The 27,876-nt window shown below is 44.3% G+C and overlaps 1 protein-coding gene across 3 annotated transcripts in view; it reads left to right on the forward strand.

Annotated features, from left to right (window-relative positions):
- LOC128139637 (deubiquitinase DESI2-like) overlaps positions 1–27,347 on the forward strand; it is a 76,694-nt gene extending 49,347 nt beyond the window's left edge. For 2 of the 3 annotated variants that reach the window (XM_052782320.1, XM_052782321.1), the window contains exons 2-5: positions 3,460–3,532; positions 4,889–4,982; positions 6,019–6,160; positions 24,230–27,347. In XM_052782320.1, the coding sequence (XP_052638280.1) occupies positions 3,460–3,532; positions 4,889–4,982; positions 6,019–6,160; positions 24,230–24,472 (552 nt within the window). In that variant the 3' untranslated portion in view covers positions 24,473–27,347. The remainder of the gene's footprint in view (positions 1–3,459; positions 3,533–4,888; positions 4,983–6,018; positions 6,161–24,229) is intronic. The other variant, XM_052782322.1, reaches the window with a different exon arrangement.
- Positions 27,348–27,876: the final 529 nt, after the last annotated feature.

The following is a 27,876-nucleotide window of genomic DNA, read 5'->3' on the forward strand; positions in this document are numbered from 1 at the left end:
GGTTTACAGCATGATTTTGCAGGCAGTATGCAATGCAGGCATGAATCACAACTCCCTTTTAAGATACTGCTGTATTTGATTCCCTGGCTCTTTCATCTGACTCAGAACAGGCTGCAGATTTTTGGTTTTAGTCTAAGCAATAGCCAATTCAGTTCAGAGATGAGTATTTGCTGACTGTTGCTGCTGTTCTTCAGAATTGTGAACCCCTTGGAAAACGAGCCCAGCTCGTGCATGTGTGTACAGACCTGGTTTCAAATCTGGCTTGGATTCTTTCTTCCAGCTCAGCAAGTGACTGACATGTTCACTTTAGCATAGCTTCCTCCCGAGACAAGCCGTGGGCTGTGCCAAAGTGCCGTGAGGCGTTCGCTGCATGTTCAGTCGCACACCAGAGGCAGATTCTGCAGCACCCTGGAGACAGGGGTGAGATGAGGACAGTAGCAGCCATGATTCAGAGCTGCTTTGCATTTTGGTCTTGCTAGTAGGTCATACTGAAAATATTTATTTGCAGTGAACCAAGATGCAAATGAGATCCCATTTCAATAACATAAAGGTGTTACTGAAGTTATTTGAAAGAAAGTACTAAACCAGTGTAGCTGCTGTTCAGTTCAAATTCAGGTATGGCTGAGGTTGTTGCAGTTCAGTCCATAATAGTTCATTAAAGGAATTCATACCAAAAAATACACCATTTAAATACAGAAATGTCCATGTGACAGTTGTAATCCTGCAACACCTGCCATCAGCCAGAGAAGCACTTTTGCTCCTCTCTCCGTTATCTCTGGTGGAGCCTCCTCATCACTTGCGTTTCCAGAGCTGTCCTGCAGCCTGGCTCTCGGCTCCCGGAGTTGGGCAGGGTGGGTTTGGGGGGCTGCGGCTCTGTCCTGGGAACAAGAGTGGTTGGGGGCCAGGGCGAGCTTGTGATCTGACAGTGCTCTGCACATATGAGGTGATCAGGTCTCAGTGCATTACTCTAACATGTTAATCAAGGAGAGGGGTTTGGTTTTTTCCTGCTTGTTTGCTTATTTGTTGTTTGGATCCAACATAAAGTTTAACATGGAAGAAGAAAAAGCTATAGCTGAAAGTGGCTTTCAGTTTAACTTTCTTGTTTAAAATACAAAGCCTGATGCAGACCAGCCTCTGCAGATAGCCCTGACTTTGATAACTGGCAGGAGCATTTCTAATTTAAAAAGTCTCCCTTCTCTTCCTATTAGTTACTCTAAGCAAAGCAGCTGGCATGACCTGGGCATGTTGTGCTTGTATTGTTGCTGTGAGACAATAGCTCAGCCTGAGGGAAGAAGACAACCTACTTACCATATCCTCTGGGAGTTGTTACAGTGGCACTCTAGAAACCAGTTTTTCTCTGAAGCTTACTGAGACTATCTGAGGAGTTAACCCATGAGATTTGGGAGATCAAAGAACTGAACTGAGGGCTACGTGTCCATGGGAGACAGGCTTTGGTCTCCTCAGCAGATGTGGCTTGTGTCATATGGGCTCCTGTATGCAGCCTCCACCTCTGTGTCTTCTTCCCCAGTCAGAGCAGGGATATTCCTGCTGCAGAGGACAGGGCAACAGAGAACTGCGGAGAAGGGCAGCAAAAGGCAAGGGCACATCATGTCCCTAAATACCAGGCATGGCGTTCAACAGAGGGTTCACTGCTAATGCGCTGTCTCAGCTGGTGGAGGTTGAGAGCTACCTGACCTAGCTCCAGTCCAATGCTCTGATGTATCCTAAAAACAAGAGTTTGCATAATTCAAGTGAAGAGGTAAATGGAGGTTATACAAGGTTTGAAGAGAGCAGTGGGCAGGGGCCCAGCTGGGGTCAGGTGGTTTGCTGCCCTCCTGCAGTAATACATCATTTGTGATACCAAAACTCGCAAAGAACAAGAAGCATTACAGCATTTTATAGAGGGAAAGGGAACTGCTGTACTGCCAGAGGCAAGCATTTCTGGGGACATGGTTTAAAGACTGGCCATACATTAAGTCAGGCTTGGGACTGCACTTTTTGTATCAAAGCTACTGTGTTTTTCCACAGTAGCAGTGGTCTCGCAGAAAGCATTTCCAGGTGATTTACACAGCTATTGCAGTCATCAAAAATACATAAGCAAGCAGTGTGAGGAAGGTAGATGGAGTATGCCAGACCTCTGGTTACCTGACAGTAGAGGGGTTCTTACTCATACCATGGCAGCTCAGTGATGCCAGACATCAGGGAAGGTGCAGTTTATTCTGGCTCCACCAGAAGCAGCTACCAGACCCAAAAGAGAATTTTAGCTTAATGAACCTGTCATGTCCTTGTACAGGGACAAGCGAACAACACTCACTTTCCTTGCAGTGCTTGATTAAAATAAGAATTTAGTTGCTCTGAGTTACTAGATATGCATCTTCACTGCGCAGTAGCTGCAGGTGAACTGCAAATATACCAGGCATGGGCAGTTTCCACTCAGTGCCTGAAAACATAATTTCTGTAGCAGCACAGCTCTGCAGCTAACCTAATAAATAGTGGTGCTGAGCAGGGCTAATTATCTCCAATGCAGCACTGCCCTGGCATGGCTGTATGGCTTCCCGCTCCAGAATTAGTTTAGCTTGGACTTGTTTGGGTGTCTGCACTGTCCTTCACGGTATGGTGGAAACAGGCCCTGAACAGTGCTTGGTGGAGGAGCATCGCATGCATGCACCAGACTGCAGTATTACTCTGCTCTTAATGTAATGGGCAAGTGCTGGACTCCAGAGCAATGAAGTCACTTAACAGCTCTGCTTGAAAATTTGTTTGACTTGGGTGAAGTTGTGGTCACCTTGGACCTAATTTTGGAGCAGCAAGCCTTTGTCTCTTCTGAAAACAGTGCTTGATAGTATATGGTACCTCTGAGCAAAATGTTGACTAGCATGCTCCGAGTTTCTTTTTTTTCTATAAAGCAGTTGCCAATGTCATATAGATAATTACTAAATGGTGCTCCTCTGACCTATGGGGGGAACGGACCTCTGTCTCTATGATCTCATTGCCTAAAACCAATTCAATAAAAAGTAGATGTCGGGAGGTGATGTAGAAAGGTGTGTGGAAAATATCTGGGGATTCTCTAACTCAAGATTTTGAAGACAAGTGCATTGGTAAAACTGGCTTAGTGTCAGCTATTTAAGTGAGAAGATAGATAAATAATCACACATCCTGTAGCAGCTGGGTTTATGCAGGTTCAGGTCCAGTTATATCTTAATACAGGTTAATGCCTTATGTGGAGAGGATTAAATGAGCATTTTTTTGGAGACCTGATCCCAGCCAGCTGTATAAACACAGTGCCCACTTCTGTTGGTCTGTAAGGAGTCTCAATTTGTCTCAAGATAATTTCAAAATCACTCTTGTCCTTAAGAGAAGTTGCCCTGAGGACGGGAGATGGGGGATATACCCTAGATCAAGATTGTGTGTTTCTTTTCTGCTAATATGCTTCCAAATGTGGCTTTTCTCTTACTGTAGTACTGGATAAATGAATACACCTCCACCTTGGGGATTGGTGTCTTCCACTCTGGCATCGAGATCTACGGCAGAGGTATGAAGTATTTCGTTTTCGCTACCCGCACAACATGGGTACAACTGTATGGCTAGTCTGATATGGAAAAGCACCCCAAACTTACAGCTTTTGGCAAGGAATGTTTTGAGGAATGAAAAACTCAGCCAGTTCTCTTTTTACAGCCTATCGTGGAGTCCTGCAGGAGCTTGTGCAGTTCTGTCATGAACCACGTAGTCCTTCTTATTTTCAGCATGTAACTGCAGCCTTTAGAGCTTGTGCAGGTGTGTAGCAGGATGGCAGATAGGAGGGACCAAGCAATGTTGGAAAGCCGTTCTCCAGTAAAGGAGGGGGAGAGAGAATGGGAGAAATGGGGGAGGGGGAAGAGAGGTAGATCAGTGGTTGTCTTGAGACCTGCATATGCGTGTCTGTGCTAATTCACTGTTGGGGTAACTCCATTTTGCAGTAGTTCTTTATGAATGTCTAAGGACTAGAAATCTTGGAATCTAGATTTCCAGATCTTGGAAACTGTCCTTTTGAAACAGCAGAGTTACAAGGAAAAGAAAATGTCTTGTAAGACTTTTGAAATGGTCTGGATGGGGTTGAAGCTGATTAGAGCACCCATTGCGAAAGGTGCAGTCAAGAGATCTGGGAAAACAGCTGTAGCACAGTGAAGGACAGACTAGCAACACAGACTTTGTTTCCTTCTTCAGCATTAAATGGGAATGACTCGGGCTACTCACTCATGGTATTTTTAGCCAGTGCCATGCAGTAGACAAAACCCCTGGGGTGCCATGTTCCATCTCAAGCACAGAAGCTTTCACAGAAGCTTTTCCACGCGAGATGGCCTGTATGACACTGTGAGGTCCCCGGGCTGTGTTTCGCGGGCCATGCGAGATGGCCTGTGTGACATGGAGGGACCTCCTGGCTTGACCTGCGTGCTGAGGCAGCGGAGTGCAATCAGCTTGCCTTCCTGCAAAGAATTCCCACTCGCTGCCTGTAAATCCCTCTGGAAGATAATTTGATTTCTCCCTACTCTAGGAAAGACTTCTTCTAGCTCAGTACCACCACTGACAGCCTCTCATAGTTTATCTAGATGCCTCCACAGCGCAACTTTCCACTGAGAGGAAGCCACCTGGATGGGCACAGAGACAGACTCGGAGAGTTTTCCTGGCACTGTGGGAAAGCAGTAGTGTTAGCATGGAAGGTGGCTGTGAGGGCATCCTCAGGCTAATAGGTAACCGGACAGAGAAAATGGCTTTCAGAATCTGGCTGAAATGGGTTTTGGCAATAGCCCAGCCCCTGGTGCTGATGCTGAGCCGTGCAGACAGCTGCCATAGACTTTTTCCTGACATTGCATTCATCCAATTACTCACAGTCTGTTTCTTTCCTTGTCAGAGTTTGCCTATGGAGGGCATCCCTACCCTTTCAGTGGGATTTTCGAGATCACACCTGGCAGTGCGGTAGAACTTGGCGAGACCTTTAAATTCAAGTAAGAGCCCTTTTCTTCATCTTCCCCTCTGGCCCTGGTAGCCATCAGTGTAGGGGGAGCAGGGAAGTCCTGTCCTCTGGATCCCCCTTTCCTTCTCCTCATAAGTGCCCTCACTGCATCCTTTACATGATCCTGGTTCAAAGGCAGCCCTGCAGAGATTTTGGAGGTGGATAAAAGAGTGTGTACACCAAACAGGGAAGAGTGCTGAACTGTGTTTGGCAGGGTTTAAAAGCATACTTACAAATGAATGCAGTTCTTTTTTCCCATTTTCTTTGTTTTCTGTGCTCCCAGTTTCACCTGTCAGCAAGAATGGGAGTAACTGTGTGTTACACCGAGCCAATGCGCAGGCGTAAAACAAAACCTAGTCTTTTTATGAGTATCACCTATTTGTGGATACTGCACAGAGTACCAGAAGTCATGTCCTGTGTTTATTGCTACTCTGTCACAATGGACAGACCAGCTGCTAGAGGAGTCCGAGAGGATGCTGCATTAATGTGTTGTTCAAGGTGCTCAGACTGTGGGGCTGTGGGTCAAGGAACTGCCGCGGCAGGTGAGGCTTGACCTTCCCAGACTGCCAGTTGATGTTGAGGGTCGTTGGAGACTTTTAGAAAAACAAGCACTGTTGAGTGAACACTGGGATAAGCAATAGGTTTCTGCATAAAGTTTTCAGTCTGCTCCTTCCTGGCCCACCCCATGGAAACCCTCTCAATCATGAAAAAAGCATCTCTTCTGTCCTACTGGAAATTTCTCTTGTGGGATTATGGGCAGAGTGGAAGCAGGCACCCAGAGCTGAGACTTCCGTGGTGATGAGGCTCTTCGGGCTGTTGCCTGTGCTGTAACCTGCTTTGTGGATAAGCTGGGCATATTACTATGCCATTTTTATTAGTGAGAGTCTCTGATAGCCCCAGGTATGCATGTCCATGTTTTAAGCCTGTCCTTCTTGCCAATATCTGATAATTTCCTTCTCCCTGGGTGTGTACCACTCTCTTCACTGTAACTTTCCATGTTCCCTGTTGTGTGTTTTGTTTTAAACTAGAGAATCCATTGCCTTGGGCACCACAGACTTCACAGAAGAGGATGTGGATAAGATTATGGAAGAGCTGGGCAAGGAGTACAAAGGAAACGCGTACCACCTGATGCACAAGAACTGTAATCACTTCTCTGCTGCTTTGGCTGAGGTGGGCACAGCTGCTTTTTTTTTTTTTTTTTCTCTGCTTCAGATCTGTAGTAGTGCTCACAGAAAGGGAACTGGGGTCAGCACAGCCTGCCAGGCCAGAGCCCATAGCCAAATCTCCCGTCTCTGCCCTTAATATTTTTGGAAGCCGTTTGCTGTTGAAAGGGATGGGATCAGGAGGTGGAGATGCAGCAGGTTTAACACACATTTGGTGTAAACTGTGTGGGAAATTAGAAGTGCCTACATTTTGGTTCACTGAACAGGCGCTGAGCAGGAATTGGAAGGACAGACCTGGCTAGCATGCAAATGTGCATCATTTTAATAACAAACACAAATAACCCTACATGATCTGTAAAGGAATAAAAATGGCTTATCAAACAAAAATTTGCAGTGTTCAGGAAGTGGGTGTCCCTTTTCCTTATTTAATGTGCACCATCCAAAGCCCATTAAAAAAAGCATTGATTTTCTCATCTTTGGTGGTTATTCATTTTCACATTCACAAAACCACTGTGAATTATAACAGAGCTATTACTTCAGAGAGAATTGAAGCACAGAGAAGCACAGATTTATCCCAACTATCTGCTAATTCGGCATGTTTGATTTTTGATTCCCAAAGATCTGATTATTTTGGGGGGAAGCTGCCTTCCTCCTCACCCCCAGATGAGGTGTTTAATGTGTGTTTGAATTAAGGTGTGAGCATTCAGCACTTGTGTAAATCCGAATTCAGGATCTTGACCCAGTGCCAGAAAAAGATGAGAAAAGCACAAAATGGAAGTAACCTTCCATAAAAACTGTTTCTGTGCTTTCCAGAAGTGTTTTACAGCAAACACAAGGAGAGAATATCATTCTTCACAATAGAGTTCAACTGCTTTAACAGTGAAACTTTTAATTTCTCTTTCTGGAGTCCCCATCCTCATTCATTATGCATCTCTCACCTTTCTTCATCATGTGGGGCAAGAGTCCTATGCCAACAACCTCTTTTGCCACAAGTGTCCATTCATCCCCAAACACGCCCACCATGGATCCCGAGCAAGACAAGATTCTGTAGAAAAAATACTGTATGATTTTGTAAGAAAATCCCTAGTGAATCCAAGAACCAGCCATTCATTTACAAGGGACCAGCTTAGGCTCTTAGGAAAACCAGTTCTCTATTGATTTCATCCTTGCTAATTATAGAAAGAGAAGATGACTGAGTCCTTTCTGTAAATGTTAGCAAATAAAAATAAACAGGAAGGACTTGTACTGGTACAAACAGAGAATGAAGTTTCAAGCAGTACACTGATCAAATCAATGTTAGCCACAGTACTGTTTTGGAGTCAAATAATCAAATTACTACAACAGAAAATGGGAACTTTAAAAATTATGAAGGAAACCCAAGAGAAAGCTGTGTGATTATTAGCAAAAGCTAAAAAAAGCCCTTTACCTGCAGCAGTGAAATAAGGTCATTGCTTATTACGTACTTTGATATGTAAAATTTCCGTCTCGTGTCCAAGCCATAAGATCAAAGCCATTCTTCCTTGATTCTTCTGCTACATATCAGTGAACCCTTCACTGCCCATTCCTTGTCCAACCTTCAAGCACAAGTCAAAAAGAGATCTTAAATACCCTAGTATTCTTTTATTTAAATTTTGCTTTCAATACATCTTCAGTGAATGTCTTTACAGGAGTGGAATTTAGGGTTAAGTTTTCCTGCAAGAGCTTTCTTGGTGGATTCTGTGTGCTCATTCACTGCCCCATAACCTGTCCAGATAATAAAACAAAAGCTTAAATGGCTAGTTCTGACACTTCTGCTCCCAGGAGCAGAATTTACTCAGGATTTTGGTCAGTTTAAATAAGCCCTTCGTAAGCAAGCAGGATTTGTTGTTGGTGGTGGTCTTCACATACGCCTGTGTTTATCACCCCTCTCTTAAGTATTACAAAGGCAAAACCAGTGGAGATGCAATTCAGGCCCAGGAGCAGAAGGCCCTGGATGGTCTCTAGCATCAAAATACAGAAAATGGGAGCTGAAATTCTTAAAGAAATAGCTGGTGTTAAGACACTAAGCAAAAGTCCTAGCCATTTAACATGCCTCAGCAACATGAGAAATACATGTGGCTGCCTTATGACTGATGTCTACATCCTTTCTGGTAAACACAGTAACTTGGCAATCGCTGTGTTTCAGAGCTGGGTGAAAAGTAGCATAGCTTATCTTGGGATACTTCTGACCTCTTGGAGGAAAGACTGCTTGGAAACTGTTGAGACAGAACCTGCTTGAACTGAAAGCAATGGAAGTTTCTATTCTCATTTCCCAACATCCGAATGCTTGCTTAACTTTACAGCCTTAGTGCTTTTTTTTTTTTTCCTCTTCTTGCTGTAGTTCCCATTAAAACTAAACAAAACAAAAATCACCACATTAGGAAGCTCCAGGGCCTACCATGTAGAGCTATAAGGTGCAGCCTTATAGTGCGCAGAACATGCTAGCTACATGACGAGCGGCTCTCAAGACTGTGTAGATATGTGTCACCACAGAGGGCAAAAAACAGAACTGATATTTGTGCCCTAAACCCAATTCTGAGATGAGTCTGTTTAGTGTTTGTATTGCTCTTTCCTTCAGACTCTTCACCTGTGAAGCAGCAATAATAATAATAATAATTAGCATCTCTTTATGCATAGCTGTGTTACATGGCAGTTAAAGACAGGAAACTGGGAAAAGTATGCAAAGAATTAAAAAAAAAGATGTAGAAACTTTGTTCAACAGAATAAAATTGCTCCCTGGGACTGGGATTTAACTCCAGCCACACAAAAGACAGCCAAGGATTTTAAGTGGGTATAAGTTCTCTGTCTCTCTGTTGTTGTAACCCAGCTGAAAGGTGATGCTATCAGTACCGCAGTGCCCTTTCACCACAGAGAGGGGTCAGGGTGGAGGCTAATTTTTAGCATGAGAGAGGGAATGACTAGCTCTGCTCCCTACAGCCCTTTAGGCCTTTCTGCCCATGGGCATAAGGAGTTGTGGCAAGTTCAGGAGATGGTTGTTCTGAACCTCCTGGGTAATGCCAGGCAAGTCGCATCCCTGCTCTGTGCCTAAGTATCCCTCTTTTTATGCTGGGTTATTTCCTTCCTTTGAAAAGGGCTCGGAAATCTTTGGATGACAGCTCTCATCTGCCAAGGTTAACTAGCTGGGTTATGGCTTGTATTGTTCTGTATCAGCACACAAAACCAGGCCGTGTGGCGATGTATGAGTTTTACACAAATCTGTCTGGCAGGCCTTGAGATTTGGCTGTACGGCCATGTGCTAGGTAGCTGTGTTTGGCCACCTTAACTTCCTCATCTGGCTGTGGGCTTGCTAATTAGTATCCATGCAGATGTTGCCCCGCTGGCTGGGCCATTGGTTTGGAGGATACCATCTGGTCATATGGACTGAGGGCAGATGCAGCCACGTGTCCTGCTGGCTGAGGTCACAATTCTGCAGAGGGAATGGGAAGGAGGTATAAGGCTGGCTCTCCCTCCCAGATCAGCTTTCTCAAGATCACACTGTGAGACAACAGCTGCATGTCTAATTGCCAGGACCTGTAAGCCAGGTTCCCCAGCCTCAGAAGGACAGCTGAAGCCACAGGAGTCAGGCTTTATTTTCAAATTTTTGTTTTCTTGTCCTTTACTAATGTATTCTCAGCAAATAGAACAGCCATTCAGAAATCTTCCATCTACATCTCTTTATGAATGATTTTTCTGTCAAATTCCTGTTTAATCCAGTGATGCCTCAGGTCCCACCATGATGACTGGTAACTGTTATCTTTAATGGTTATATCAGGCTGACTGCTAATGGTTAGGGGCATGTCCAGACCTATGTTCATGACTCTGCCATTTGGCCATGCACCTCGAAAAATCCCTGGACTGTAGCAAGTCCAGCACAGGCAGATAAGCTCTACTTAACCACTGTGCATGCCTTCAACCTGCTATCTCCCTTTGGAAGAACTCACTTTGCAGTGTGATTGCAGCCTAATTGCGTGCTGCTGTGGCATTGAGCCTCTCCCTACAACACCATGCATCTCTTCTGATCTTCCTGCCCACATTCACTTGTAAGCTGCAAGGGGCTTTGTTACTCCCTCATTGGCACTTAGCTCTGAATTTTCCTTACTCCCTACTGCAGACTGCCAAGCATATTCATACTTGCTCAAGACTTAGATCTCTCCCCACTTTGCCAGTTCCCTATGGACTTCTAACGAGCAGCTACTGGATCAGAGAGGCATGGCTGGGTCTACTCACAAAGCAGCTCCTGTGGAAAGAAAACAGAGAATGCCCCGATTTCAGCAGCAGCAGTTCGGACTTCATCTTCTCCAATGCCATTTCATGGCAGCCTTCTCAGTAAGTGATTCAGTGAACATGCTGCATGATCAGGAATCTCTTTCTGTGGATTTCCTGAGAAATTCTTCTTCATCAGGGAACTCTGAGTTACTTAAGAAGTGAAGAACTACCAGAGAGCATAAGTCTCTGCCTAGGAAGTGCCACACACCATCTTACTTAGTTTTGAAGGGAGTTCTGGTGTAAAGCAGGGCAGAATTTCCTAGTGGATAGTTATGAGAAAGAAATCGGATGCAATCCCTGTGCAGTTGCCCAGCTTCAATTTAAGGTCGCTGGTACACACGCCACTTAATACCCCTTTGTGGTCTCCCTTTACCTTCACCATCTATGTCAGTGTGGGAAGCTGAGGGGAGCTTGATCTAAGCAGTGAAAATCTAGTTAGGGTTGCCTCAGTCACTCTGACTCCTGCAACATGGTCCCATGGTACCTATATTTATAAACCACTTACACAAATTGTTTGTGGGTTAAAATGAAGAGGTTCATCAAACCGGGATTAGCAATTTGCCTACAAGAAGCTTATTCCTTTCATGTTGCTTATGTTGACAGTCCCCAAAATCAAGTAGTATCAGTACCACTCTGTTTGAAGAAACTGTCCAGGAGGATGGGCAATCCTTTTGGGGGAGTTATGCTTGCAATTTCTGCAAAGAAAAATCAGCCAGGCCATCAGCAGGAGAGCCCAAACTTCCCATCCTGTTCTGAGCTTATGTGCCTTTCTGCATGTTGGTACTCCAGGTGGGTAATGCTGCTGGCAAACAGCAGGGATTCTAGCATTCTGATAAGGTTATGCATGTGTGGGGAATTCAGTTAGGACCACGTCAATATTGGGTAAAGCCCTTCTGTTTGATCATCTGTTGTTAAGTCGCTGTGTTCCTAACAATCCCCCGTGTATACTTACAGCAATACGTTCAAATGGCCCTTCAAGGAATTGCAAAATATTTATATTCTTTATGAGTTGTCCTGGCTGATGAAAGAGGCTATTTAAACTCTGCCAGATGGAAAAAATATTGGCTTTTGAACATCAGAAAAACCTTTTAAAACAGAAAGTCTAGAATAATTAGTTCTTTACATGATGTGATTTGTTGAATTCCCTGATTTTTCACAACAAGGAGATGTGAGATAGCAAAAAGACAGAAGTTACAAATTGCTGTAAAGCAGACATAAAGGGAGAAGAATACATGTGTGCTTTCAGGAAAAAGCCAAACTCAAAATAATTCTTGGGGTGTAAGTTCCCCTGCAAGGACCTGCAGGTTTGAAGTCCCAGTCATGCCATTGCTTTGCAGGAGCACTTGTCACTGCAGCAGTGGGCAACAATGAAATATGCCGTGAGGTGCCAAGACAGACGTGCAGTTACACACTCTTTGTCACAAAGACTGTTCTTTGGGCATAGATAAGGGTAGGTGCATGCAGATACAGGGAACAGTGAAATTGCTGTCAGAGGGCTCTTTTCAATGCCAGAGCATGGCTCATTATTGCCCTGCAAGCCTATAATATAGTTTGGGCTTGTGGAAGGCAGCTACTAGACAAGGCAAAAGCAAATTTGGCACAGGTTGTACCCCCAAAAGTGTGTAAAGGAGAAAGGTTGACTGCCAGGGGTTCATATATGGGCATGTAAGAATATGAGCCCTGCTGATGCGTAGGTGTATGGTGAGCATACAATGCCGGAGGACATTATCTTTAGAGAAGATAGCAGTAACTAGAGGATCAGAGGGAGGATGAAGATTTTCTGCTTCTAGGTTCCAGTCTGGTGATATTCCTCAGTATTGAGTGTAACGATCACACCATGTCACTGCAGCTTAAAGACTCTGAAAAGTCTTTTGCTGCTTAGCCCATTCACAAACAGAAGATGACTCATTTGACTTCCCACCAGCAATTTTCTGTGCTTCTGAAGTTTCCTGTCTAAGATAAGCTATGGAGCTGTGCTCTTACCAGAGCGATGACAGTTGCAACAGCATGTCTCAGAAAAGGGCAAACCACCATGCGAAGGGAGAAAAACACTTTTGAATCAGCACCAGAACTGGAAGATAGGTGGAATGACTCAAGGAAACCACTCCTTCTCCCTTCATCAGTGTGATTACTGCCAAGTAACTGGAATGATCCCTATTTAAGGAAACTCTTTAGCACCTTGCTATAGGACACATGACACATAATTATCAAAGAAGTGTGGCTTCTGAGCACCGGGGAAGATAGTCCCTTTTATTCCCCAACAGCCTTACCAGTGGTGGAATAGCAATAAAGTCAGTGGGTCTTATGAGCCCTTTTGATAAGATTTGAAGCTGATGCTCATCATAATTAGCAAATGAATTGAGAGGCACTGATTTGATTCTCCTTAAAAATTGTTGATGTTGGAACTTTACCTGAGGACAGCAGTGGCAGAGGGTTTTATTCTTTTATCATTTCTTTCCTCCCTCTTCTTGAAAGGGGAATTTTTTTTTTCCCATTTGTATGTGTAATTTATCTTAAGTACCAGAAAAGGTCAAAAACCCTCTGTATTTTGTAGCAGATTCCCAGCCTGGAGTTATTTATCTGTCTTGCAACTGCTCTAAAACTACCCTACTTCTTTCTTTTTTTTCTTCTCTCTTTTTTTTCTTCTCTCTTTTTTTTCTTCTCTCTTTTTTTTCTTCTCTCTTTTTTTTCTTCTCTCTTTTTTTTCTTCTCTCTTTTTTTTCTTCTCTCTTTTTTTTCTTCTCTCTTTTTTTTCTTCTCTCTTTTTTTTCTTCTCTCTTTTTTTTCTTCTCTCTTTTTTTTCTTCTCTCTTTTTTTTCTTCTCCCTTTTTTTTCTTCTCTCTTTTTTTTCTTCTCTCTTTTTTTTCTTCTCTCTTTTTTTTCTTCTCCCTTCTCCCTTCTCCCTTCTCCCTTCTCCCTTCTCCCTTCTCCCTTCTCCCTTCTCCCTTCTCCCTTCTCCCTTCTCCCTTCTCCCTTCTCCCTTCTCCCTTCTCCCTTCTCCCTTCTCCCTTCTCCCTTCTCCCTTCTCCCTTCTCCCTTCTCCCTTCTCCCTTCTCCCTTCTCCCTTCTCTCTTCTTTCCTTTTTCTTCTCTCTTCTCTCTTCTTTCCTTTTTCTTCTCTCTTCTCCCTTCTTCCTTTTTCTTCTCCCTTCTTCCTTTTTCTTCTCTCTTCTCCCTTCTTCCTTTTTCTTCTCTCTTCTCCCTTCTTCCTTTTTCTTCTCTCTTCTCCCTTCTTCCTTTTTCTTCTCTCTTCTCCCTTCTTCCTTTTTCTTCTCTCTTCTCCCTTCTTCCTTTTTCTTCTCTCTTCTCCCTTCTTCCTTTTTCTTCTCCCTTCTTCCTTTTTCTTCTCCCTTCTTCCTTTTTCTTCTCCCTTCTTCCTTTTTCTTCTCCCTTCTTCCTTTTTCTTCTCCCTTCTTCCTTTTTCTTCTCCCTTCTTCCTTTTTCTTCTCCCTTCTTCCTTTTTCTTCTCCCTTCTTCCTTTTTCTTCTCCCTTCTTCCTTTTTCTTCTCCCTTCTTCCTTTTTCTTCTCCCTTCTTCCTTTTTCTTCTCCCTTCTTCCTTTTTCTTCTCCCTTCTTCCTTTTTCTTCTCCCTTCTTCCTTTTTCTTCTCCCTTCTTCCTTTTTCTTCTCCCTTCTTCCTTTTTCTTCTCCCTTCTTCCTTTTTCTTCTCCCTTCTTCCTTTTTCTTCTCCCTTCTTCCTTTTTCTTCTCCCTTCTTCCTTTTTCTTCTCCCTTCTTCCTTTTTCTTCTCCCTTCTTCCTTTTTCTTCTCCCTTCTTCCTTTTTCTTCTCCCTTCTTCCTTTTTCTTCTCCCTTCTTCCTTTTTCTTCTCCCTTCTTCCTTTTTCTTCTCCCTTCTTCCTTTTTCTTCTCCCTTCTTCCTTTTTCTTCTCCCTTCTTCCTTTTTCTTCTCCCTTCTTCCTTTTTAAATAAAAAAAAGGCAGGCAGGAGAAGGCTGAGTCTGTGTTAGTAGGACCTACTTGTCTCTTTAAGTATGGTGAGAGAGTCTGCAGTAGCCCCTGGGACAAAGCTGGCTCAGAAACACCCGAGTGATCTAGTACAAATTCCCCCAGAGTCAAGGAAAGCAGAATTTGGCCACATGACTGAGGGATGGTAAAGCACAGTTAAACATCCCTATTTGCTTCCTAAATTATCACAACTTTCTCTTATATCCAGAGAAACCTATTAAAAAAGACTAGAACCAACTCTGAAGTTAGTGTGTATGGCTCACATCCACATGTGACCATTCTTCAGAAGGCTCTTTAAGGTCATTTGGATTTGAGGGATTAAAAATCCTTCAGGAAAACAGATTGGTATCTCATTATCCAGCTTCTTTTTGTACCCACTGATCTTTTTCACCCCTTTATTCCTTTAAATAGTAAAGGATCTCTTTCCTTATTGCTCAGCATTTCTTGATACAAAGGATTGGATCCAGGGGACAGTGCTCAGAAATGCCACCTGGGTAAATGGCTAAAATTTGAACTAATTATTAGAGCTGAACTAGGATCTTCAGATTAAACCAAGTCATCAAAAGTGGAGCCTTTTAGAGGGATCTGACAGTTTTAGTAAAACTTTTGCTAGGGCGTTTTGTGAGTTCAGGCAGAACTAGCTGGTGAGACATACTCATCCTCAAGTAACTGATAGCTTCCTGGATAGAGAGAAGCTTGCTGGGGTGTGGGAGAGCAAGTTGGACTAAAGATTTAATTACCTTTTCTCCTACATTTCAGCAAAAATTCTCCTGAATATCAGCTACAAGATGTTCTGGAGCAGGGAGTCCCTCAACCTCTCCTGTGGGAACTGTCCTACTTTAATTATTTACATAAACAGGGAGAGAACACATTTCAGCAGGAGAAGAGAGAGGCCTAAATCAGAATTTGTGTGCTTGTGGTTTTAGAAGCTCATTTTGAAGTTGTAGGATTTGCAGAAATTTCCAGAGAGAGAAAAATATTTTGGGGAACTGGGGGTCTTGTTCTTGCTTGTTTGGGGCTGAAGGGGCCTTGGAAAATAGGCCTGGGGGTTAATGAAGTGAGCTTGGCCCATTCTTTGTGGACACAGGAGGGGAAGAGAGTCTCCTAAGCATCTGAGGTGGCTTAGGTCAGCCTTGGAAAATTCTTTGGCATCCTAGATGAGGCTGACTCCTACAGGGCAGGGATTACGGACCCTGTCACAGTCAAATGCTTTGCAGCCACAGTCTTAGAGCTGCAGCACTGCAATGCTCAACCTGGGAGGTAAATAACTCCCAGTCTCCCAAAGTCAGCAGGACTCTCTCAGATCAGCCTAAAAGGATGGTCTCCAATAGGAAATAAGTTGAAGAGTAACAGATGGAGTCTGCACAGGGAATCCTGCAACCTCATTGTTGCAGAGGACTGAAGTAGATATTGAGCATACCCACTACTGATGCTGATACCACAGTGATATTATTAAACCTGCCCGCCAGATTGGATGGAAATGCTTGGTGAAGCCACACAGTCTGAATTTCCTTGGGAGGCAGGGGATGATCTTGGTGCAATCAGGCTTGCTTGCATGTGGTTCACATCTAGGCTGGATGATAAGGCTTCTTTCCTCTTTCCTCTGTATTATTGGTAAAGATCTGTCCTATTGATAGTAGCAGAGAGAGGCATTGTCATTGTGTATCAGTGTGTTAGCAGGAAATAAGCATCTCTCGTAACTGAAGTGCAGCGTAAGATATCTCTGTGATTGGCATTAGACCTATGTCTGATTTATACATCCCGGATGGCATGGCTGTCTTGGTTGTCCTTTGTCAATGTGGTTGGAGCTTTGGTAAAACAGAGGGATCTTACTTTACTGGTAGAAGGTGTGGAGCTGTGCTGAAGTGACAGGAGATGGTAGCCAGTGCATATTCTTTTCTCTCTGGCTATTCACCTGTCCTTTTTCAGCCAAGGCAAAGCTGACAGCATATAACAAACTTGCATCAGAATTCTACTTCCCTTAGAGGAGCCTGACTTTCAGTAAATTCTCTGAAAAAGGCAGGTGTGCTGAATCAAGGACAAAACGAGGGCAGTTTTTTAATAATCAGTGAATAATTCAAGCTTAAAGCTTTTCAGGTCCATCCCCAGGCACGTGTGAGTTCTCATCATAATGTTATTAAACACTAGGAAGCTCTCCTTAGCCTGAAAGCTATCAGAGAGACAGGATTAAACACCAGAGAAGGGAGCTTCAGGTGGTATTTGAGTCATAGTCAAAAGCAGCAGAAGCTTTTATAAACCAGTCTTCAGCAGATCCTAAGTAGACAAGTAATACCTGTGTTTTCCTTAGTCAACAACTGCTTTTCAGTTGACTCTGTTGTAGAGGAGGAGATAGGTGTTTTGTTGCGTAAAAGCCTGTGTGAGATTCTGTTAATGGCAGGGGACATGATGCTCCCAAGAGACAGAAAGGACAGAAGGAAACGAACGAACAAACAAACAACTACAGGGCATGAAAGAACGTTAGGAAAGCTTTATTTCCTGGCGTCTGAGCCAGACTTCACTGAAGCTGATGGAAAGATTTGCTTCATTGCAGCAGCCTTTGAATGTTGTTAGCTCTATGGGGGACAGGCTGTGTTTGTTTTGTGCTTTTTAACTGCCACATATGTTTAGAAGAAGCTTATTAATAAAGATGTCCTGCATCTGTAAATTATTCTCATAGTTTCAGGTGGATGTCATTTTTTCTCTTGTTTCTGCCTGTAAGTATGGACAATTTTGACTGCTTGCGGTTAATAAACTGCTATATTGCATTCCAGATGTGGCTTCTCTGCTGTGGCAAAATGAGATTTCTAGGTGTAGTTTGTGTATTAGTTAAAATTTATGAAGTATTTGGGACGTCCTTGGAATAAAGGCTGCTATAAAAATATAAAAGTGTTTTTCCATCATTAACCTTTCTAGCCTTGCTATCCTGAATAAGTCTTACAGCCCAAGAAAAATGATTAGTGGAATAACTCTCATATGGATCTTTCAGCTCTCTCAGTCCATCCTATTCTCTCTATCTATCTATGTGTGCAGGGGAATAGTATGAGGTGGCAAGTAATTTGAAACAGAAATCATCCCCCTCAGGGCAAGTTTTTAGTACATCATTTCAATTTTTTGAAAATGGTCTGGTTTTGCCACATCTGCCTCTGCAACTGTCCAGGTTTTCCCTTTAAAGTGATCCATCTAGCAAAAAAGATTAAATATGAAGATATTTTAAGAGTGAATTTGAAAAAAAAAAAGTAAAAAAATCTCAGGCTTTTGGGGGCTGGTGTAAATGTGGGTATTTTGCACCATCTATTTTATTTTATTTGCTTTTTGCATCTGTCTTCCCAAACCAAAAGCCCTGTGTCCTTACCTGTTATAAATAAGGATAATACCTTGGAGCTATGTTAGTTTGTACTATCTGGGGAATTCATCTCTAGTCGCACCATCATGGAGCCTTTGAGCCTTTGTGTGTGTGAATGCCTGAGAACAGATGCCTCCTTTCCATGAATGAAGATGGCAAGGAAAAACCCTGTCCTTTTCACCAGCTGCCTGTTGATAAATGGAAAGTGTCAGGAGTGTAAATGAACTGTCTAAGTGTGGTGATAGGCTTTAGAGACTGGAACCTTTTGCTTAGGAGTCCTGCCAACACTGCCAGACAGAAGGTCTCTCCCTGTTCCTACGAGTTCCTGTGTTCTCTCTTCTCCTTGTATCTCCATCCGCAGTAACCTGCTGCTCACTAATGTTAGGAAACAAGGCTTGAGACTGAAACGCAGGATTTTCTTGGTTAGCTATGCAGGAAAAAACAGATGCTCTTGATGTCTGCCCCTCTATGCATATGGGTTGGCCTGGTCACATTCAGCATGTCTGTAACACTGGAAAGGACGACCCTGTTGGGCAACAGCTGTTCTCAGCCACTGCCCTCAAAACAGCACCTGCTAGGAGAAGGCAGTTCCTCTTCACACCATCATGATAATATAAATGAATTGCAGTTGCTCATTCATTTGGTGGGAGAGTCATTATTTTAAATGTCACTAACAAGCCCAGACTTAATTATACTTAGTATTCCCCAAATGGTCATCTGTTGTGAGGCCACTCGCTGCCTACTTTGTCATCCTGCAGCTGCTGGCTGTACGTATAAGCGCTGGTTACAAGGAACTTCATGCTCAAAGAGGGTATTGCCATACTCCAGTGTTGGTACATAACCAATCAGTGATGCCACTCAGAATTCAGCTCTGAAAGTGGTCCATCGAGATATCACATTTGCAGCCACTGTGCCTCTCCACTGGTGGCCTGGCCAGTGAAGCTGAAATAGTGCTGTGAGTGCTGAGGTGCTATAAGCTAGCTGTCTCGTTTGACCCAGAGCTATCTACTCCATCGTCTCTGTTCTAGGCAACTCTCTGCATGCAGATTCCTGCATAGAGGCAGCTCTGTCCTTCCACCACAAGACCACAGAGGTGACTGACATGTTCCCACTAGCATCACAACGGGAGCAAGACTGTGGGTATTAGTCCCTCCTTTCAGTGCTTTCCTTTTTTCTCACTCTTGGCTGGTCTCAGGGAGGTGGTGCAGATGCTTCTTCTGCTTTACATGGCAGAAACGCCTGCAGTCCTGGGGAGGACCCGTAGGAGTGGCAGTGCCCTGCCTGTTGTGGAAGAAAAAGAGATTGCATAGGAGAATGGGGGCATTTTAGACAGTTGCTTAAATTCATTTAAAGTTTTTTCCCTTCCTGCCTTTGGCTTGAGATGCTCCCAGAAAGCAGCCTCATTACTGAGCTCATTCAGCCTCACCTACAGTTTCTCAGCTGTACCCTTTCTCCTGCAAGATGCAGGCCATTCCTGGCTCTGCTGAATGCGTGCTGCATGCAGGTTCGGGGCCCAGTGAAGCGGCCCCCCTCATTTATTATGTTGATCCCCACAGGCTAGTTATATTCCCTAGAGTAGAAATTGTCATTTTTACACAGTAACTATACAATAGATCTCTTTCAAGCAAGTGATCTTAGCATGCCAACTCCACCAAGGTGAGACTGTGCTTTCAGGTGTGTTGCGAAGGCTGTACGTCCATTCTCTTTCAGGAATGTTATTTCCAGCGTATACACCACGTGCAGCAGCTGATCAGGAGCGCAGAGCTAGAGGTATGTTCCTCACTGACGCACTCAAGACTCTCTTATCTCTGCCAGCACTGGGCAGTTATACTACCAGTTTAGTTTTTGCGAGGTAGTAAAAAAAAATGTCTCTGTGCATTGGGTTAATTAATGGTTTATTCCAGATGCGTCCACGTACTAATTTCATCGCATTGCCACGCTTCTCTTTCTACATATGGTTTTTGGCTACCCTAGCACAGCCTGCAAGCTTTGCCTAAGCAGATGTGCTGGTTTGTATGTGATGTCCTTATTCTGAAATTCTGATAAGCATCATCTATGCTATATTGTCTAGGCCTCATAGGAGCCAACTCATGCAAACACTGGAAAGATTCCCCTTGGGCTCTAAAGACTTTGCTCTTAAAGTGCTCCGGGGTGTGTGTTAGACTCCTCAGGCACCAGTAAAAGCCGTTTGCGTTCTCTAAGACACACCAAGGGGAATACTGTACAGTAGCTCAAATGGATACATGCCCTGTGTGGATGCCACCTCATTTTTAGCAGGGCTGCTAAATGGAAGTGGCGGGGGGAGGTGGTTCAGCGGATGTTCAGTGCTGAACTCTCTGAGCCTTGGTTTGAAGACAAGAATTGAAGTAATTAGCATGTATTGTTTGAGGAATGTAATGTTGCCTCCACTCATCTTGATTTTCATGAATCGGAGCACTACATGGTGCCCTTGGGAAGGCTCACTTAAAAAAATTCCTAAGTGCCTTGAGTTATACTTCTGTGCATGGCCTGAATTGCCCCAATTGCATCACCCAGCACAGTGCAGTACCTATTGCATTCAAGAACTTTCTCTTAGGATCTACAACTAATCTGCCCTTCACTCTATTTTGAAAGGGGCTCAGCCTGTTAGACGATCTCAGATAATGTCTAGCATATGCCCATAGACCCAAAGCCCTCACACAATGCAGCACATTGATAGTGTTGTCCTCTAGAAGGCAGAAGACTTGGCTTCTTCCATTGTGGCCTTCCATTTAACCCCATGTTTCCCAGCTGCTAAGCTGCTCCCCTGCCCAGAGTAAAGCTTTGCAGGGAGCCTGAAGGCCTTGCCGAGCAACAAAGCCTAGTTCTTAGGGCACTTCGGGGAGGGAAGAGCGATGGGATGCAGTCCTTACTCCCAGGGCAGTTTGTACATTTTAACCAGCAACTGTTTAGTGCAAAATGACACAGCTAAGGACGCCCAGAGGATCCTTCTGTATCCTAAATGAGTTGTTTCTTGGCGAGTTGAAATCCAGGTGTGGATTTGACAGCTGCCCAGAAACAGCACCCAAACTGTCATGTCCCATTTCTCCCTCACGTTTGGCTTCAGCCACGGATGTCTGAACTGCTGTTTCCACTTGACTCTGCAGCTGCCAGCTGGGTCACTCGCAGCTCTTAGGCAGAGTCTCCAGAAGAAGCTGCAGCTATGGGAGACTTGGCTCTCTATCCCGAGGTGCCGCTCAGTGGAAGCTGCAAGTACATGCAGCCTCCGCCGGAGTTCCTGCCTGAAACGGGGACAGGTCTCTTGGTGGGCTGGTGATTAAGCTGCGCTCGCTATCCGAAATGCTGGATTTCAGACCGTGGAGGGACTGGCTGCCTCTGCGGGGTGGGAATAACTCACACCTTCAGGGACCTGACAGTCACAGAAAGATGAGGAAGAGCTATACTCGGCAATGATTGCTGGACACTAGTCACAGGAGGTTTGCAAAGCTTAAGGAAGCCCTACTGGGCTGAGGTGTTGCAGGCTTTGCTGCTAGTAGTCCAGCCTCTCATGTACTCTGCAGGGTTTCCCATCCCAAACACTTTTCTGCCTCAGAGAAGCCATAACTAAACCCTGAGCTACCTTTCAGACTTCCATCTCGCACAGGCTTAGCCCTTCTGTGACTGTTCATTTCTTTAAAGTTCCTTCTCCAGTCAGCTTAAGAGGCTCAGCTGCTTTCTTGTCACGTGTCAAGCTCAGGCTCCACCACAGGTATGTGAAGTTTCCTGAAGGGATGGTAGGAGGACAATCGGTATGATGGTCAGGACCAGTGATTTCTGACCCATAACAGTTTATCTGCTAAGTCTGACAGGACAAGTACATGACCCATCCCAGAGAAGTTTACTCCCTTCAAAAGAGAAAACTCCACTTGTTTGGCAAGCAGGAAAAAAACACCTAAAATCCTAAACTCTGAAGTCCTCTAAAAAAGAGTTCTGCTGGTGGAAACAATGGACAGTAACAGGCTTCTGTGAATTTATTGTTCCAGGGTGAGGTTTTCAGTTGAGAATTACCCTGAAGAGCTGCAGTAGCTAGATTTTTCTGTGTCTTCATATGCAATTGGAAAAAACCCACTTCATCTTGCTTGTGCTGTTTTATTTAAACTCACTTGGCTTAATCCCACTGCAGTCAGGTTTATTTGATGCTTCTCCATTAGCGAAGTACTGCTGGATTCTCCAGCACGATATGCTTTACGACAAGGAGTGAAAAACACAGGAGCAGGCTGTAGTGTTAGTGGCATTCCCTGCCATTGCCCTTTTGCTCCTGTTGAGCATTGTGTTTTGCTGTGGAATAGTAATGAGTCTTGACTGACAAGAGGCGAGGACAAGCATGACTGAGGAAAGGGAAACCGCTTTGACTTCATCATTATCCTTAAGCTCCACAAACTGCCCTTTGCTGATTGATGGCCTTAGGCCCACACATCTCTGTTCTTTTTCTGGCTCTTCCTTGCCTCGCTGATTCATTCTGGGTGAAGAAGCTCCCTTAAACAAAAGGCAAACATCTCAGCATTGCTTCCACATTGGGAAGTGCTATTTCAGTTGCTAGTGGATATGCTTAGAAAAGAAAGCCAACTCTTAAAAACACTATTTCTAGTTCAGGCAGTCTTACCTTGTGCTGTTCTGTTGTTTCAGCTAATTTTCTGAAGAATCATACCCTGGTTTTGTTTTCCTATTAATATCTGGGGGGAAGTCTTTATTAAGACATATGACTGCTTGAGAACTAAACTCACGTGCATGCATACATCACAAGCCTAAACTGAGTCACTTTCTACACTGGCAGTATGTTGCCTAAGTTCCTGGAGAGGAAGAAAGAGAAATGCTACAAAATCTAGAGACAATTGTGCTGCATTTTTTTGGCTTTGGCTCAGGTTCAATGTTTGAGTAGACCATACTGAATACAATTTTAAAAATTCAGCAGTGTTCTTGTGAAAATGATCAGATATGTCTGGTGAGAAAATCAAATGGATCAGCAAATTTTCTATGAATGCCCAGAAACACAGGTGGAGAGGTAATGTGCTTATACGCTCAGGCAATACCTCTAGCAATGGAAACCAGGGATCTGGATGGAGGCAAAGAATTGCTCAGAAGGTAATTGTCCCCAGATTAAAAATTTCAAAAATACAGATTCATATAGCTGTATCTGAGGTTAAGTAGAATGCAGCACTTGTAAGAACTGACATAAAAGACCTTGGGGTGTATTAGGTAAAGAACAGTCTATGCCTGCAAGTAATTTTAGCAGCTAAATGGCTCTGCTTATTCTCTGATACCTAATGATAATGATGTCTTCAATTTCACACATTGATTTTTAAACAATGCATGTCAAAATAAAGTGAGTTTCATAGTCAAATTAGCACGGTCACAGGTTTGCCTCCTTCTCCACACCTCATTGGAAACTCCACACTGTTGGAGCAAGCTAATTCCCTTATCCTCAAGGTGACTGTTGGAGTGGGGCTTAGATTGTTCTGCCCAGGCCATACGCATAAAGGACCAGCTGGTTGTCAGCCATAACAACTATAATGCGGCACAGCCCATCCTCTAGCAACTGCTCCAGTTGTGGTCCCTGAAAATCTCTTGAAACCTCTAAGCACTGCATTTCCATTGTCAATAACAGACATCTTGCCAAATAATCTCCTTAGTGGATTACAGACAAACACCCTCTTAGTTTTTGCAGTAATTAGTATTAAATTCAGTGTAGTTCTAGACAGAAAGAGGGTGGAAGGAAGAGCAAAGGAATTTAGTATTGGCAGAAGGCACAGTATGGACAACCCTGGAACCACTAATCCATGTAAATTGTGGGACAAGGTCTGTGGGGTGGAGTTTCCTCCCTGCCTGTCTTGCTCCGTGGGAGACAGTGCTGGTAGGGAAGGAGAATTCGGGTGTTACGACTACTGTACCTGCCACAGACTTCAGGCTCTAGTATACTGGTGTAGGGCCACACAGGCAGTATATTTACTAAAGACAGGCTCTTGAGGCACCCCAGCTGATCAGTTCCACGTGCCTCTTCTGTGTGTGGTAAGGGAAATGGTAAAATGTAAAGGGAAACTTTGCTTCTGTGGCCTAAGCCAGATACAGCTACTAAAATCTGGCACCTGTATGTATGTGTGGTCAAATGCTACAGAAGAAGGGAGCTGCTGTATGCAGCAGGTTGTTTCATTGTGCTGAATATGAGATGACCTTGGAAAACAATACCTGTGTTAGCAGAGTGTAACCCAAATCAGTGCCAGGAGCATCTATAATGAAACACAGGCCTAGTGAGAAGCTGGCAGGGCTCTCCATGCGTGTCGAGCAGTTGTGTAGCCATTGGCATTTATAGCTGTTTCTGACTGCAGAAGATGGTCCCTACGTTTCAAACAGCTCTCTTCTGAGCAACAGGGAATTCACCCTGCTGAGGTGGTGGTAAGGATGGGGATGACGTTGCCACCACACAGGTGTTTTGGTACTATTAACCATGCTCCTTTTCGGTTTGCTCCACAGATACTATGTGGGAAAGAGATCCCCCGCTGGGTGAACCGCCTGGCCTACTTCAGCTCGTGCATCCCCTTCCTCCAGAGCTGTCTCCCCAAGGAGTGGCTGACCCCAGCAGCCCTGCAGAGCCACATCAGCCTCGGCCTCCACAAGGAGGAGCAGGGGGACACAACGGACGAGGAGTCCCCCTCCACCTCTGCAGCCCCCTCAGCCTCAGGCACTTCGCGAACCTGTAGACATACCCGGGTCTAAACTGTGCCCAGCATGCCCTCAAATAACATCCCCCTCTCTCTTGTACGATTTATTTCTCACACCCTTTCACATACCTTGGTTTCTCTCTTCTTCAGTGGACAACACAGGGGAGGGAAGACCATTTTTACTAAGGAGGCGAAGCTTCAGTCCCTTTTCCAAGGGCTGCCACTACAGTTGTTCGGCAAAATTACCGTGAACCCCAATGCTGAACTGAGGAGTGTGGCGACTAAACTGGATTCTCCTCCCAGGGCCTCCATGCCCCTTGATCCATGGAGAACTGCTGTCTCTCTCGGGCATGAGAGCATATGTACGGGCAGGGGGGCTCCATACTGTGATGTTCCTTCTCTGGAACTGTTTTATCTTTTTATCTCTTCCCCCACCTATGTGAGCCCAGCAACCTCCTCTCTATTTTGGCTGGGTTTGCCATTCCCCTATGACAAATCTCCTGCCCACACCCAGTGAAGGAAGCAGAGCCAGAACTCAACCTTCTCATCTCTCAGACCAGCAACAAGCTCCACTCAGCCCCATCCTTTTTGTAATTATCAGGTTTCTAACTCATGTGAAGGACAAATGAAAGGTGCTGCTGTTCTACAACCACCAGTTTTCAGTACTCAAATTTAAGAGCTCAAATGACTGTCCTGCTCTTGAAAATAATAACAAAGAACCTAGAAAATGAATGTGTTACCATGGCTTTTATTTGGGATCCAAAAGAGGATGGGGCTAGTGCTTAGAGGCAGCTACTAAGTAGGTGCAGAGATGACTGTTGACCATATTGGTGCTTTTTGGCACAGACCCCTCTCAGTCCCCCTAATTGTAGGCAGCGTTCCTGGGTTTCCTTTTTTCCCCCAGATTCCCTGAGGAATCTCTCTCCTAGCTGACATTTGCTGCTGGTTTTGGGAGAATGGCCCTCTTGAGCACAAGGAGGAGGGGAGAGAATCTGTTGGGAAAGTCAGTATTTCCTTCAGCTTTTCCTCGTGTACTCACAGACCTAAAACGTGGCTCCAGAGTCACCCTCCCCCAGCCTATTTTTGAGCCAACCCAAGAAGGTAAAAAATAAGTGATGAACCCAAAGAATGTCAACATGTTTCCTTCTCCTCCCTTTTTGGAGGTGGAGGGGGAAACTTAGGGCCACATCTGGAAAGCATGGATGACCCTTCCGATGTGTGGGCCACCATGGTGCCTTCCGTTGTGCGCACTATTTCAGTGGCATGAAAAATGGGCATAGCTGGCTCACTGGCCTTTCCAGGCTGGGTCTTGACAACAATCTGGTTCTTGGATGTATTTATGCTCATTCTGACAGCTGATGAGAAAGCAGAGGAGGAGGAAAGGACAAGTACACCAACTCTTCCACTCAATTACCTCACTAGGAGTTCTAGTCAGAAGAGGTAGGAGACAATTAAAGGGAAAATCCAGGCCCCCTCTCTTCCTTGCGACTCCTCTTGGCTACACAAAGGAGGATGAAAACGGAACAGGCACAGTGTTGAGAAGGGGTTGCCATTTTAGAAATGCAGTTCTCAAGCAGCTACCACCAAGTCAGGACTTCCACCCTCCACCCACAAAGAACTACAAGCAGCCCTTAAGATGGCTGGTAGTTTCCTTTTATTGGTCGCAATAGCATGCTAAGTCCAACCAGCTGTTTCTTTAGCTCAGGTATACAGAAGCATGTGCATTCAGGGCTGAAGGTCTTGGCTATGATGTACATCATGTCTGCACAGACAGCGCTTAATGGTTTGTTACATGTGCACGCTCTTAGTGAAGCAGGAGGCTTTGGAGAGATCTATTGGATGGAAATAAAACTCACAGGATGGCCTCATTCCACCGCCTCCTGAAGTGATGCATGTTTGGGCAACACCACCTTTACAAAACACCTCTCATTTTCATCCTCTGAACAAATTGCTGCAAGTTCTGTACTGAACTAAAATCACGTTTCTTATTAACCTTGGCCACTCACAGCCAATACTGCATTGTGAGCAATTCTGCAGCTCCTGGTAGCCAGTCCAGCACCGATCTTGATTACCCTGTCTTGTCCAGGGATGTTTAATAAGATTTCCATCCTGTTCTCCATCCCACTGCCCAGAAACCACGTTACACAATGTACTGTTGCACTACCTATTCCCCTGCAGTCATGGTCATTGCAGCCTAAACCAGCAGCGCAAGCTTCATTTGTCTGAAGTTCCCAGGGCGCCTGCCAATAGCCAGCAGCACGTTATGTGCAGTGAATTTTAAAATCTCTTTTTAAGTCCTTCTCTGGAGGAAAGTGAGAAGAGGCTTTCCCAGAGCTTTTGTCTAGGCCAGGGAAACTGCAGTCAGAAACACCTAGTTCCTGATGTGACAAAAGCCAGCCTGCCATCAGCCTTGTGTTTCCGCTCTGCACCTGAACTCCAGATAAAGCATGATGTGTACATCTAGGAGAGAACTAGGGCTCCAGAGGCATGTTTCACATGGAAAACCCTCTCACAGTATTTCACAAAGTAAAAAATGCTTAACTGGCTGTATGGTAACCCGGACAAGAAAGCTACATTCAGCCTCCTTGAGGATATGAATATATGCTTGAAGTATTGTGAATAACACTTGGGGCAAGCTGTCAATGTCACAAAAACCAGATGTTTGTTTATCTACTTTTATGTTTGTCCATCTATTTATGACAGTATGGGTCACATCAAAAAGGCATCAAACCTCTGTTGTAAATCAAAACCAGAATATATTCCAATCTTCAAAAGCGTTTCTCCCCACCCCTCTCTGTTCAAGGCAACCAACCAATAATGACAAGAACAAAGGGACACTGTGGAAATAAAATATATATTGTTGATAGCTTTACCTATGTAATTTAACAGCATTTTAGATTATTAAACACAAAGACATTTTAAAAGTCTAATTTACTGTTCATCTCTGGCACAGCATGTTTATTTTAGGCACTTTTCTTATCCCTCCAATTGTCACAAAATTATTGTTATTATGTAATTCTATCATATTTGTATTAGTTACACATTTGCTTTCTCTTGTTATTTTAGAGCATAACACCATCAGAAAATTTTAGATACCAACAGTTATCAATGAAAACAAAAGAGCAGCCCATGATACCAGCACAAACTCCTACCCCTTCTTCTTACTGCCAGGACTTTTGGTGCCCTTTTAAAAGTTGGAATGAGAGGGCACCAACTCTTCAAATGGGCAACAGCAGCTGTGGGTTACCTCTCTAGCAGAGAACTAATAGTACTCAGGTGGGACAGTAAGGCTGAAGGTGAGGTTAGCCTAATGCTGGAATATTAGAGTTACAATACAAACTGTTTCTGGGGAAAGTTAGGGTGAGAGGAAAGAGGTAAGTAATAACCTCTCTTCTCAGCACGTCTGTATCTATAATAGTAACTCTCTTAATTTCAGGAGATTATTCTTACTGAATTTTT

The sequence above is a fragment of the Harpia harpyja genome, chromosome 3 (genome assembly GCF_026419915.1).
Source record: "Harpia harpyja isolate bHarHar1 chromosome 3, bHarHar1 primary haplotype, whole genome shotgun sequence".
In the NCBI taxonomy this organism is placed as follows: domain Eukaryota; kingdom Metazoa; phylum Chordata; class Aves; order Accipitriformes; family Accipitridae; genus Harpia; species Harpia harpyja.